Source organism: Protomyctophum bolini (assembly GCF_963924005.1).
Source record: "Protomyctophum bolini genome assembly, chromosome: 24".
Taxonomy (NCBI): Eukaryota; Metazoa; Chordata; class Actinopteri; order Myctophiformes; family Myctophidae; genus Protomyctophum; species Protomyctophum bolini.
This window is the reverse complement of record NC_137885.1, coordinates 3,895,493-3,909,746: the sequence shown is the minus strand read 5'-3', so window position 1 is coordinate 3,909,746 and position 14,254 is coordinate 3,895,493. Positions and strand designations below refer to the sequence as shown.

At 44.6% G+C, this 14,254-nt stretch overlaps 1 protein-coding gene across 1 annotated transcript in view; it reads left to right on the top strand.

The window, feature by feature from the left end:
• LOC308311685 (uncharacterized protein) overlaps positions 1-14,254 on the top strand; it is a gene marked incomplete at both ends in the record, with an annotated part of 116,054 nt that overhangs the window by 70,260 nt on the left and 31,540 nt on the right. The window contains 3 exons of the mRNA XM_080758475.1: positions 9,775-9,894; positions 10,133-10,434; positions 10,986-11,153. Coding sequence (XP_080614601.1) covers positions 9,775-9,894; positions 10,133-10,434; positions 10,986-11,153 — 590 coding nt within the window. The remainder of the gene's footprint in view (positions 1-9,774; positions 9,895-10,132; positions 10,435-10,985; positions 11,154-14,254) is intronic.

Below are 14,254 nucleotides of genomic sequence, written 5' to 3'. Positions count from 1 at the left end.
AGACGCGGTCTCAGTGGGTTTTTCACTGGTTAAATAAAGGTATAATTATAATAAGGTATAATATATTTATACTTTACTAGCTTTTATTCACCTAAAAGTATGAAACAGGGTTCCTTTGCACAAGGGGCGGTCCAGACGAAATGGCGATCCAATAGGATGGTCACGGTTGGAACCTGTGAATTACCGGGGTGAACGATATTTGTCATCAATGATATTGGTGTGAGATACGATCAAGTGCGATTTCAGTTGATATCTGCAAGGCCAGAAGTCAACAGCAACAACACAGGAGAAGCTTGTGAATTCCCGGGGTGAACGATATTTGTCATCAATGATATTGGTGTGAGATCCGATCAAGTGTGATTTCAGTTGATATCTGCAAGGCCAGAAGTCAACAGCAACAACACAGGAGAAGCTTGTGAATTCCCGGGGTGAACGATATTTGTCATCAATGATATTGGTGTGAGATACGATCAAGTGCGATTTCAGTTGATATCTGCAAGGCCAGAAGTCAACAGCAACAAACACAGGAGAAGAGAGGGACATGCTGGTGGAGCGGGGTCGATGACCTCCCTCCCTCCAGCCTGTCGCTGTCTGTTCGCTGCGCAAGAGCCAGTGGACATTCTGTGACTGTATTATAACAAACACCTACGCCTACGTGAGTGATGTAACAGATTACTAGATCCATTCATAAAGTCGTGAAACCGTGCCTTGGATGCATGAAGGCGGGCACATATAGGAGTATGTCGCATGTGAATCATCGACATGCATATGTGTGAAAAACATACGGTGAAGGACGAGAGGTGACAAGGAATATTATAGGTGTCGATATAGGATGTATTGTCACATGTGGATCAGTGACATGCATAGTTTTGAACTGTGTTTGTCACATGTGGATCAGTGACATGCATATGTTGGAATTTTGTTTTCCACGTGTGGAGCCGTGACATGCAAATGTGTCGGAAACGATAGGAGCCACCGTGGAGTGTTTTCAAAATGGACAATGGGACAGAGGATCGAGTCATGGAGACATGGAGACCCGGAAATTGTCCCAGTCCCTTTTGAATCTTTTATGTGAATTGTGTGAACTTTTCGTATACCTTTATATGACACTGGAGTGGCAACCTACGGCGTTGCCGTGACGACCTGTCTACTCCCTGTCTAATATAGGATGTATTGTCACATGTGGATCAGTGACATGCATATGTGCCAGAAAGATATGGTGAAGGAAAGAGATAAGGAGACTATTTATTATATCAGAGCAACCCCAAATGTGTCTAATGGCTGCTGTGGAACACAAGGCTGTCTAAGCCATGGGATGTTGGGAGTTGACCTCGTTGGAGATAACATGTGACCCCTGACCTGGTGAAGCCAGGCTAGGGGTCCCAGAAGATGTATGAAGGGAGCTGGTATACTGGCGTATCGCAGTGAGGAAACCAGGAGCTCCTTAAAAACCAGCCTGTGATTATTCAACAACTCTTTGCATTTGAGATTGGATTGGGCAACATCCAAACTTCATTAATTCGACCCCCTCCAGCCCTCAAGTGGCTGAGGAAGCAGGGCCGACATGGAGGAAGGAATTCGACTGTAACTACTATTATTGTATATATTGAACTATGTTTTTTTCCCCACATTTAGGTTGATTGACTAGCTCTAGTAGCTTTGACGACCCTGAAGGATACTGGACAACGTCAGCGGTCGACTGTAAACCACCGAGGAAATAACGAGAATGAATGCGTTCGGTGTTTCTACTCCGATAATGAACTGGTATTCATATGACCTACCGGAGGAGTGGAGGAGATTCAAGCAGCATACTGAATTAATGTTCTCAGGCCCACTTAAGAAGATAGCAGAAGAGGAGAAATGCAGTTACCTGTTGCTTTGGATGGGGGACAAAGGAAGGGGTGTCCTCAATAGATGGACGCTATCGGAGGATGAAGCTAAGGAGTTAAATACATACTACGAGAGATTTGCAGACTACGTCACTCCGAAAGTTAACCCTATATTTGCCCGGTGCAGATTCCATGAAAGGAGGCAGGGCAACGGGGAGACAGTCGCTCACTTTGTGACTACGCTGAAGCAGTTAGTCAAAGACTGTAACTACACAAATTGTGAGGAGATGATCAGGGACCATATTGTATTTGCAACCAACTCACGGAGAGTGCACAGTCATTTACTGAGCCAGGGACCAGAGCTCACGCTGGAAGGAGCTATCGATATAGCCCACTCCCATGAGCGATTGCAAGCGCATGCCATCCCCCACAAACCAGGAAAGCCTCACCTCTTGAGAGGGGGTGAGCACGATGAAATGATAAAAGCCTGTGGCAGGTGTGGAGGAGAACACCCCAAGTCTACAGAGTGCCCAGCAAAAGGGAGAGAGTGCCGAAGGTGCGGTCGTTGTAACCATTTCGCAATAGTGTGTACACGGAAAATGAGGAAGAATGAGGAGGATAACTCTGAGCGGATTGTGGACACTCTCACTTCAGAGAGGGAAGGGGAGGAATGTGCATATGCAGACATAGGATTGGGGCCAATGAACAGGAAGCTGACTTTCAAGCTGGACACAGGGGCACAAGCAAGTGTAATACCTGCAAAGGATTTTGACACACTCATGCCCGGCACAGAATTAATGGCTGCGGATCGTACATTGAGGGGATACGGTGGGCATGTGCTGGAAGTGAATGGATACTGCAAAATGATAGGCACATATAAAGCCATGTCAACCACAGAGAGCTTCTATATAGTGAACTGCTCTGGCTCACCGATCCTGGGCTATAAAGCATGCAAAGCCCTGGGACTCATCAAGGTGGTGTACGCAGGAAGCAGCGACAGAGAGAATACCTCAGGAGAGGAGCCATATTCACCCAGTCAGGAAATGAAGGAGTTGTTTTTTTACTCTTCGGAGGAGGACATAAATCTTTCTGACACAACCCTGAGTGAGGTTATCTCCCCATCAGATTCCTTTCTCACTTCACCCCCAAAGCGGCTTAAAACTGAGGGTGAGAAGGCAGGGGCTCAGGATATCCCACAAATGACCAAGAACCCCCAAGTGTCCTTGACCGGTGGACGAGGCTTTGAGCCTTTGATTGATACTCAAGAAAGTAAGAAACCAATACTGGACTTTGAAGATAAAGCAGCACATGAGTGCGAAGAGGGGGAGGGGTGTTTTCAAGTCTCCTGTTCTTCCCCCATACAGTTTGAGTCAATCTTACACTGGCAGGATGAATCCACAGATGTGGATGGGGTGTTGGGAATTGAAATTAGGCCGGAGGGGCCGGAGGTCAATGTCATATCTGAAGCGGTGGAACCAACAGAACTGTCAACAAGCGTTTCCTGTCAGCCAGACTATGAAGTACATAAGGAAACAGGGATACTGGGGCCTGTTATGGTATCAGAGACACAGGAGGATGGGTCAATTATGCAGCCCGGAGGGCAAATTCCTGTGACATTCACATTTCCGTTTGTATGATTCTATGATGCAGGAAGAGCTGAACTAAGCTCCTTAGAACTTTCAGATCCAAACAGTTGGCACAGGATTGCTATGATGACACCAGGCATACTACCTACCGACAGGGAGGGAGTGTATAAACAATGGAATTTGACACATAGGATTGAGGTGATGAACAAGTCGACCTTGGTGAAGTGTACGGGTTACATGATGGCCTGGAAGCAAATGGACCAGTATGATGTCATGGTCACTGTGTACTCCCAGGATAGCAAATTATGGGCTGACATTAAGGCAATCGGAGATGGTGAAAATCAAGGAAGGGTGTTACAAGAGGTCATCCTGGAAGTTAATGGGTGGAGCAAGAACTCTACTATGGGACAAGGAGCTGCAACTATGGAAACTGAGTAGCAGAGTTTCCACATCACAAAATGTATATAAGAATAACTTCACCTGTATAATGAATAATGATTGACGTTGCCTGATTGTGTCACTATAATGTCACTGGGAACAAAAGTAAGAATTACATCTGGGCTGATCATCCACATTAACCACCTCTACTGTATGTCTTTCATCCCATGAAGGCTCCTGAAATCCAAGTAGCGCTGGGAGATGGCAGCTGGGAGTGATGAGGAGAGACAGAAGACAGGAGGGAAAAGGAGGAAAGGACAGCAGGATGATGACAAGACAACGGAGGGAATACCCAAGGAGAAGCAGGGCCCGCTGCTAGTTGCATTCTCAAAGTGTTGGAAGCAGTGGAAACTGAAACTATCGGCATCAGAAAAAAGCAAGTTTAAAACACAACTACAAGAAGAACAGGTTGACAGGGATCTGGAAATCAATCCCTTAATGAAGAGGAAACACAGTGGACAAGTGATTAATGTGGATAACAAACGATCAAAGCAGGATATGGAGAAAGACATGGAGAACTCAGGTGAGGATTCACCTTCAACAGAGTATAAGGAATCGAGACAGCAGCGTGAATGGCAGCGTGAGTGGGAGGAGCACGACCCAAGTTCAGGTGACGAAACCATACACTATATTCCGCGAAGGGAGAACATAGCGCTATATGATCCGGAGGATCCTTCAATATTCCCGATCCGGAACAAGCCCGCGGGTGACAATGGAGTTCCCGATACTGAGGAAGAGCAGTCCTTGGCGGAGGGGAGGGAAGCTGTCAAGAGGGGAAGGGGGCCTGCACCGATCTATGCTCCTTTTAGCCATGGGGGCGGGCCTCCTGTGTTTAAGTCTGGAGAAATATTCAAGAAGGATACTGACACAGATTTATGGTCGACCTACGAGCCAGGACGGCGAGTGGTGCTTCCCCCACACGGGCCGCAGTTCTTCGGGGCTAATGGAGCCAGGATCAGCATAAAGCATTTAGCTGACCCCAGGAACTGGCAGGATATCGCTATGATGACGCCGGGAATTAACCCTATCCCTGCAAAGGGGGGTGGGGTGTTCAGGAACTGGACGCCGAGAGAGAGAGTAGGGGTGATAAATGCCTCTACCTTTCTGGGTAGTTTAAGTGTGGTACCCTCCGTACCCATGCTTCCTGGGCAACTTGTGGCAACGGTTACTCTATATGCGCTGAAGTCTCGTTGCACGCGATATTGGGCTGAAGTAAAGGCAATCACACAAGTAGGAGAAGTCCAGGTAGTGATACAGGAGAGCATACTGGGAGCTCAATGGGGGTCCATAAAGGAAATCAATAAAGAAGTGATGAACAGGACGGGGAACTCCCGCGAGCTCAACCTGATGAAGAGAATAAATGGATTAAAGGTCGCCAGGAAGGGCGCAGGGGAACCTGTGACCGGCAATATGAGGGAAGTGACCCCAGAAACTTCAACAGGGGGTGTCGACAGGCCGGCAGTAGGTTGTGAAGTTGGCTGGGGTCAAGGGTCAAGGGCCAGTTATTTCACAGGGCAATCCTCAATAGAGGAGAGGCCGCCTCCCCAGCAGATGACGCAGTCTTCAAAGTATGAGGAAAAGGTCCCCAGAATGCAGACCGGGCGATCCCAGAAGAATGAATATGGGCAGTGGGGTCGCAAGAGATATAATGCTTACCCAAGGCGTTATGAGTTTCTTTCAAGAGAGCATGTCCAGAAGAATGAATATGGGCATGTTTACATTCAAGAGAGCATGTACAGAAGAAGGACGTTCTGGCCAGACACAGATCTGATAGCTGACCACATGTCAACAGGACCAGTACCTCACCCCAGGAGAAGATTCAAAGGCGGCGAGGCCAGGGCGGACTGCAGGAAGGGGGACTTTTGAAGTTCCACATGGCCCACTGATATATCAGGGAAGACGGCGGTTTAGTGGTGATGGATGTCATTACCGTGATGAGAACTTAGGTGTTGTTCGCCAAAGTGTTCTTTGTATAAATCTATTGTAAAGTTTGTATGGTCAAGTTTATATGGGTACTGTGAGAAGATATATTATACTCATTTGGATAAAAAGAAAGGAAGCAGCTGACTTGCATGTTGTCCTCCTTATCAGGATATCAGTGAACTGTCTGGCTGACCTAGTGACCTCCCTTGGTTTGGAGATTAGCAGCCACCCCATGTTGGATGTTGAAGGCAGACACTATATGAGTTCATTTTATTGTGTGTTGTTTTTTGTTTTCACCTCTGAAACTGATATAATGATTATTAACTGTTTTGTTTTTAATAGTTTACAAATTGAATTGAAAAAGGGATGATTGTTTTTGCCTCCCTATTAACTAAGTAGAAGTTTGATTCCAGGTTGCTCATGTGATCATATGACAACATGAGGTGTAAACCTAAACAGGTTAAGTAAAAATACAAGTTTTAATATAAAGTAGGGATGATGTTATTTTAGCCTCCCTGGATTCTTAGAGACAGTATTGTGTTTTGATTTAGTTTTAATGCTAAAATGCAATGTTTGTAGGAGGTGTGTTTGTAAAGGACATGGTAAAAGGTCCTTAGATCTCTTTAGTTGATAAGTAAAGGCCCATAAATAAATAGGAGTTGGCATAAGAATGTGTGTCTGTTTTTCCCTCACTAAGCCATAGTGAGTTATTTGGCGCCAGCCATCTTCCAAAAATATCAAAGCATGGTAAAAAAAGCAAGAAAACAAACAAAGGTTACCTCCCCCTCAGGACCATACAGTATAAAACCCCTCAGGGCAGAGGGTTCAGGGTTCCAGTCTTCAGTCCGGAGGGGATAGGAGAGGTACCAGATCACAGAGGATGCTCTATGCTTTTCAAAGAAAGTAGATAGCCCAGTTTTAGAAACTTAGTAGTAATTTGCTGAATATCTCCAGTTTTGCTAAACGACTTTATATTTTACTTTATTTTTGTGTGCAACTACAACTGTATAATAAATCTTCACATTTTTGGAAAATCAACACCCTGGTGTTGTATCCGTCTATTTTTGGTGAGTATACTGTTGTAACTAATATTGAATTATGTTTCCAGGGTATAAGTATGCAGTATTGGGTGAGCGATGTGTCAGTTGCCTCAATTGCCATGCACAGTCAGGACAAATAGAAGAAATCTACTAAAGTTTGCATTTCAACCCAACTCATGTCACAGGCGAGACGCTATGACCTCTGTGTTCAATGGCCAGACTCCTCAGGCGAAGCGCTGAGGGGCCTGAGGCCTGGGCCTTAATAACAGAGGCCGCACTATCCTTTAGGCGAGACGCTGGGGATATAGGGCGGTGCTCTCTCTTCATCAGCAGTTCAATAGATACCCAGGATATACAGGCGAGTCGCTGTAGGGTCCTGGGATCTGAATCCACTATATAAATATACCTGGAACTCAACTTCATCGTACTATAACAGACAGACAGAGTGACCGACCGAACTTGAACCGGCAAAAGGGGGACAGAATGGTCAAGTACACTCAGACTGTCTAACAAGAAGGTACCACACAGAGAGAGAGTTGGACTTTCAGTGAGACACTCGTGTATTGGGGTATTGGGGGGGGGGGGGGAGAGAGGAGAGTTGCACCACTCAGTTCACAAGAGTGTGATTTTTTTGTCATGTATTTATCTCAGGGAGGGGGGAGAGGAGAGTTGCACAACTCAGTTCACACAGGTGTGATTATTATTTTTTTATGTCATGATTCATGTCTTTATCTCGGGAGGGGGGGAGGAGGGGGGGAGAGAGGGGAGTTTCACAACTCAGTTCACACAGGTGTGATTTTTATTTTATTTTGTCATGATTCATGTCTTTATCTCAGGAGGGGGCGGGGAGGAGGGGGGAGAGAGGGGAGTTTCACAACTCAGTTCACAAGAGTGTGATTTTTTTGTCATGTATTTATCTCAGGGAGGGGGGAGAGGAGAGTTGCACAACTCAGTTCACACAGGTGTGATTATAATTTTTTTATGTCATGATTCATGTCTTTATCTCGGGAGGGGGGGAGAGAGGGGAGTTTCACAACTCAGTTCACACAGGTGTGATTTTTATTTTATTTTGTCATGATTCATGTCTTTATCTCTCAAGAGGGGGAGAGAGGGGAGTTGCATCACTCAGTTCAGATTTTTTGTATGTAATGATTTTGGTCTTTCTCTCAAGTGAAAAATAAATTAATGTTTGAGAGCTTATTCAAAAGTGGTTGTCTCAATTTCTTTTCTCAAACCAAGGTGTATGCAACTGTATGTAAAGTAAGTAAAACTGTATAAAACTTCTACTTCAAAAATGGGCCTTTTTGAAACCAAGGTGTAATAACATGCTTATAAAAGTGGGGGGATTCACAGGGGGGGGGGGGGGGGAGGGGAGTTTCACAACTCAGTTCACACAGGTGTGATTTTTTTTTTTTATGTCATGATTCATGTCTTTATCACTCAAGGGAGGGGGGAGGGGAGTTGCACAACTCAGTTCACACAGGTGTGATTATGTTTTTTATGTCATGATTCATGTCTTTATCTCGGGAGGAGGAGGGGGAGGAGAGAGGGGAGTTTCACAACTCGGTTCACACAGGTGTGATTTTTATTTTATTTTGTCATGATTCATGTCTATCTCTCAAGGGAGGGGAGAGGGGAGAGGGGAGTTGCACAACTCGGTTACCAGCTCAGTGGCCTTGTGGTTAGAGTGTCCACTGTCCACCCTGAAACTGGGAGGTCGGGGTTCGATCCCCGGCCGGGTCATACCAAAGACTGTAAAATGGGACCCAGTGCTATCACAACTCGGTTCACACAGGTGTGATTATGTTTTTTATGTCATGATTCATGTCTTTATCTCGGGAGGGGAGTTTCACAACTCAGTTCACACAAGTGTGATTTTTATTTTATTTTTTCATGATTCATGTCTATCTCTCAAGGGAGGGGAGAGGGGAGTTGCACAACTCAGTTACCAGCTCATTGGCCTTGTGGTTAGAGTGTCCGCCCTGAAACTGGGAGGTCGGGGTTCGATCCCCGGCCGGGTCATACCAAAGACTGTAAAAATGGGACCCAGTGCCTCCCTGCTTGACACTCGGCATCAAAGGGTTGTATTGGGGGTTCTGATTTTTTGTATGTCATGATTCAGGTCTTTCTCTCAAGTGAAAAATAAATTCATGTTTGAGAGCTTATTCAAAAGTGGTTGTCTCAATTTCTTTTCTCAAACCAAGGTGTATGCAACTGTATGTAAAGTAAGTAAAACTGTATAAAACTTCTACTTCAAAAATGGGCCTTTTTGAAACCAAGGTGTAATAACATGCTTATAAAAGTAAACGATGGAACATAATTATTATTTTTTGGTGTAAAGTAGAGACTTTGAGATTCCAAATAAGCTATTGTGTGTCACTGTAGTCACATCACACAGGTTTTTATGGGACTTGACAGATTAGTGTAAATAGGGCCTTCTTTAGTCGGCGCATGGTTTTTTCAACGGCCTAAAACATAAAGAATGCAACATGCTGGATTATTATTATTTTTTCTCTGTAAAGTAGAGATTTAAAGCTTTACAATGAGCTATTGTGTGTCACTGTAGTCCAATCACAGAGTGTTATATGGGGCTATAAACAATATCAAACTAAAACGGCTTGTAACTCAAAACTACTAAAAAAATGGGCCTTTTTTCAATGAAACCAAGGTGTACTAAAATGCTTATAAGTCAACCATGGAACATGCTAGAAACATGTGTAAAGTAGAGACTTGCAGCTTAAAATGAGATATTTCGTGACATTGTGGTCATATCGCATATTTTTCTATTGTCATTCAAAAAAGTCGGGTAAAGCTGGCCTAAGGCACAATAAGATGAAATTTAAGGTTGGCCATAAGAGGGTTAAAGAAGTCTGACATGGAGAGCTAAATTGTAGGCTACTGAACATTATATTCTGGTATTTTCAGCTCTAATGTCTCCTTGTCCCGTCCGTCCATCAGAGCCATGAAGAGACCCCGCTGTGGCATTCCAGAGACCAACGTGGGGTTGCTCAACCCAGCTGCTCAACACAGCTACAAAGCGGTTGGAGACAAGTGGGACAAGTATAACCTCACTTACAGGTACAAACAGAACGATTTGTATTGATGTGCCAATAATCTATACATCATCATGACACCTTATTATCTACCACAAAACTGGACACATTGGAGACTTTCATATTGACCGAGACTTGATGAATGTCAGGCCAAACTGGCGAAACCCAAACCGTGTTTTGTCTTCCTGTGGGGTTAGTTAGGGAATGTACTACTCCACATGGACAGCTTTGCTTAGTTTGTCTCTCTTTGCCTCTTCCTCTAGTATTGAGAACTATCCACCTAAGATCCCACCTCAGGACATATTAAAGGCCATCCGTAGAGCCTTCAAAGTCTGGAAGGATGTCAGTCCGTTCGCCTTTGAGTATATTCCCTACAAGCTGATCTATGATGGCCACAAAGATGACGCCGACATCCTGATCTCCTTCTACGCGGGTCCTCACACAGGCCATGACTTTATATCATCGGACCTGGCACATGCCAACGCCCCGCCCAAGCATGGGAGGACAGTTTACGTGCACTTCAACTTAGACTGGCAATGGAGCGTCACCAACCAGGATGTGACAGGTAAGAGATGGTGTCACTTGGACACAAAGTGAGTTTTGCGCTATAGAGACAACCGGAATTAGTTGAAGGGGCTTTTGTTCATTTGTTACAATTAACAGGACACTTCAACTGAAATGAAGTGAGATTTAACATCAATGAGTGCTTAGTTGTTTTAAAGATGTTTTTAGTTCAGCTGTAATGCTACAGAACAGTGCATGGTGCACAACTTACATATCATTCATTGCATTCTTTTTGTATGGATGCAAACAAATAAAAAACACATCATTACTTTGAAAAATAAGAATGAAAATCAGATCAAAAATAAGATGACTACTCTGCAGTATTCTCCCTGGTTTATAATATTGCACTAATTTATCTTCTGTTCTGCAGTCCGTCCGTCCGTCGGTCCGTCCCGTCCCGTCCCCCCGCCCTCCCCCTCCCCGCCCCTCAAATAATCTCTCAGGAGAAGAATCTGCCTGCACCACTTCCCTAAACCTGTAGGAGGAGGTGGTGCCCCCAGACGCAAAAACACATTTCATTTAACTGAAGGAGTTCTTCTTCCATCCATCCAGGTTCCTACAATGTGTTTCTGGTAGCGGTCCATGAGCTGGGCCACAGCCTGGGTTTGGGTCACTCCAAAGACACATCGTCCATCATGCACCAACAATACAAATGGATGGAGACTGATGACTTCCAGCTGCCAGCAGACGACCGCCAGGGGATTCAAGACATCTACGGATGTGAGTGGAAATGGTTAAACAACAAGGCATTGAACCTCTACCATGAAATGTTCTATGAGCAGGGCCTGGCTGTAAACAAGTTCTTGAGCTTAGTCCAGTTACCCTGGGTAAACATAGTACCTTTCCTTTCCTTAGTCCAGTTTACCCTGGGTAAACATATACCTTTCCTTTCCTTAGTCCAGTTACCCTGGGTAAACATAGTACCTTTCCTTTCCTTAGTCCAGTTACCCTGGGTAAACATAGTACCTTTCCTTTCCTCTATAGACGAATCCAGGAACGGGTCTCATGGTCGCAGCCTACGTATTTCCTGTAGGCGGACTCGACGTAGCTGCGGGGTTTAAACCCTCACCAGGCGCACCTCTTCTACTACAGTGAACGGCAGAGTAACTGATGTTAGTCTGCCTCAAACGTTACTCTTTGACCTGCTTTTTACTAAACATTACAAAGATGCCCAGAACATCGGGATGAACCTGTGTAGTTTATGGCTGCTCCAAACAGTAGTGACAACATAAAAAAAAAAAAAACGGAATGTCAAAATATCCACCGCGGTGGCTGAGACCAGAGCCATTGAGTAATGGTTGAGACGAAGCAGTGAAAGGTCCTGAAAGATACATAACGTCAGTCTTACCCAATACCCAATCTTTCAGTGTTTTATCAACACAAGGCTGCTGTATTTTATACCTCACACTAAGCATTTAAAGTATGAGGTATAAAGTACAGCAGCCTTGTGTTCATAAAACAGAAAGATTGGGTATTGGACGTTTTGTATCTTTCAGGACCTTACACTGCTTTGTCTCAACCATTACTCAATGGCTCTGGTCTCAGCCACCGCGGTGGATATTTTGACATTCCGTTTTTTTTATTTTTTATGTTGCCACTATTGTTGGAGCAGCCATAAACTACACAGGTTCATCCCGATGTTTTGGGCATCTTTGTGATTTTAGTGTTAGTAAAAAGCAGGTAAAAGAGTAACGTTTGAGGCAGACGAACATCAGTCACTCTGCCGTTCACTGTAGTAGAAGAGATGCGCCTGGTGAGGGTTTAAAACCCGCTGCTATGTGGAGTCCGCCTACAGGAAATACGTAAGCTGCGACCATGAGACCCGTTCCTGGAGTCTATAGAGGAAAGGAAAGGTACTATGTTTACCCAGGGTAACTGGACTAAGGAAAGGAAAGGTACTATGTTTACCCTGCAGGGTAACTGGACTAAGCTCAATAACTTGTTTACAGCCAGGCCCTGCTCATAGAACATTTCATGGTAGAGGTTCAATGCCTTGTCCAAGGGCACTTCAGCGGGGGTAATTTTAACTTGCCGGTCCGGAGATACGAACTAGCGACCTTCCGATATCAAGACCACTCCGCAAACCGTTCGGCCACCGCTGCCTCATATTAAATAAGAACGGTTTCCCCTATCAGCTAGCATGCTACTTGTAACTTGTGTGTCCTACACACAGTCCTACAATGTGTGTGTGTGTGTGTGTGTGTGTGCGTGTGCGTGTGCGTGTGCGTGTGCGTGTGCGTGTCCACACAGACTGTGTAGGACAGTGGTTCTCATAGTGGGAGTTCCAGCTACATTATAGATAGTTAGGAAGTAAACCAAGTTGAACCCTAAAGGGTCTGTAACAGAGAGTGCAAAAATGGAACCAAATGGACTCTCAAAATTGATTTTACAATAGAAATTAAAATAATAATAAATTGGGGTCCCAGAGATAGAAATGGAAAGAAAGACAGTCAGCTATACACGGTCAGTTGTGCTTGCTAATACTACTAGCCTACATTAAAAATATACTGCATAGGCCTATTTGATATTTTTATATATATATTTTTTTATAAAATACAATAAAGTTATTATTATTATTTTTGAGTGGTGCAACCACTCCCTTATGGAGCTAAGTGTGTGGGTGGGTGTCTGGGTGTCTGGGTGTTCAATAAATTCAATGGTTGTTTTTCACCATCTGTGCGCAACCTAATGCACACACACACACACACACACACACACGCACGTATTAACTGTATGCTTTCGGGGATGCAAGTACATTACAGTGGTACAGTAGAGGGGCCGCCACACGGTAACTCTGTCATTTCTCAACCGTTTCGAACGCGGCATGGCACGCCGGAACCAGCCCGGTCCCCTGGGTGCGTTCCTGGGGGTCTGGAACATCCTCCTCCTTTTGGGGCGTATATAAAGCTAGAATTTGCATCAATGATCAAATCCCAATAATAAAAAATTAACTTTATTTTACAACGAAACTGAAGGAGCAGCGGCGCTATCGGCTAGTAGTCCCAACTCTCAAGTGTCTGCAGGCTGCAGCCCGTAATGAACTGATACGGGACGCACGTTGTTCCGTATTTTAATGTCGGGTCGGAGAATAAATACAGTATGAATGATGGCGCGATTTATTTGACAACTCTGTCCTGCTTTCTTCACGAGAAGAGAAGAGCGCTCACCGCTCAGAACAGAGCAGATCTGTGGCTGTCAGCTCACTTTACGGCATGTGCAGAATATGTGAACCTGGGTCTGGGAAGCTCAGAGCTGCAGCCATTGGCTCATGATACAAGCACACGACCAATGGCCAATGGGACAGATCATTCAGTGTTGCTAAGATACCACCCCCCACCGCACACAACCCTTGGACGATGGGGTCCACAGCGCTCTGCTCTGCTCAGCAGCACAACACTAACACGTACCTCTCGTTTATAACGTTTTACATTACAAAAAAAAAAAAAAGATTTTTCGACTCATACGTTTTGAGTCGCGGGAGGCATGAGTCAAAAATCGAGTCGATTTTCAACTTTTTTCAACATCCCTAATTAAAACACTTAAACCTTTGCAAAACAAACATATAGTAACATACAGAACTGAATTACAACATAATTCTACCGTTTGCACTGGTTAAATGTACTTAAAACAACTTTAATGCAAAAATCTACTAAGAGCAGAAAAACAACCCACCTCACTCCAAGTTGGCTTCTAGCAAGAGAGAGAGGAGGAAGCAAACGCAGGTGGATGACGTCACAGCAGGAAGGAGTGAGGACTTCAAAATAAAACATTACATAGCTCCCAAAATGATAAATTGCACAAAACATTACAAAATAAAAGTG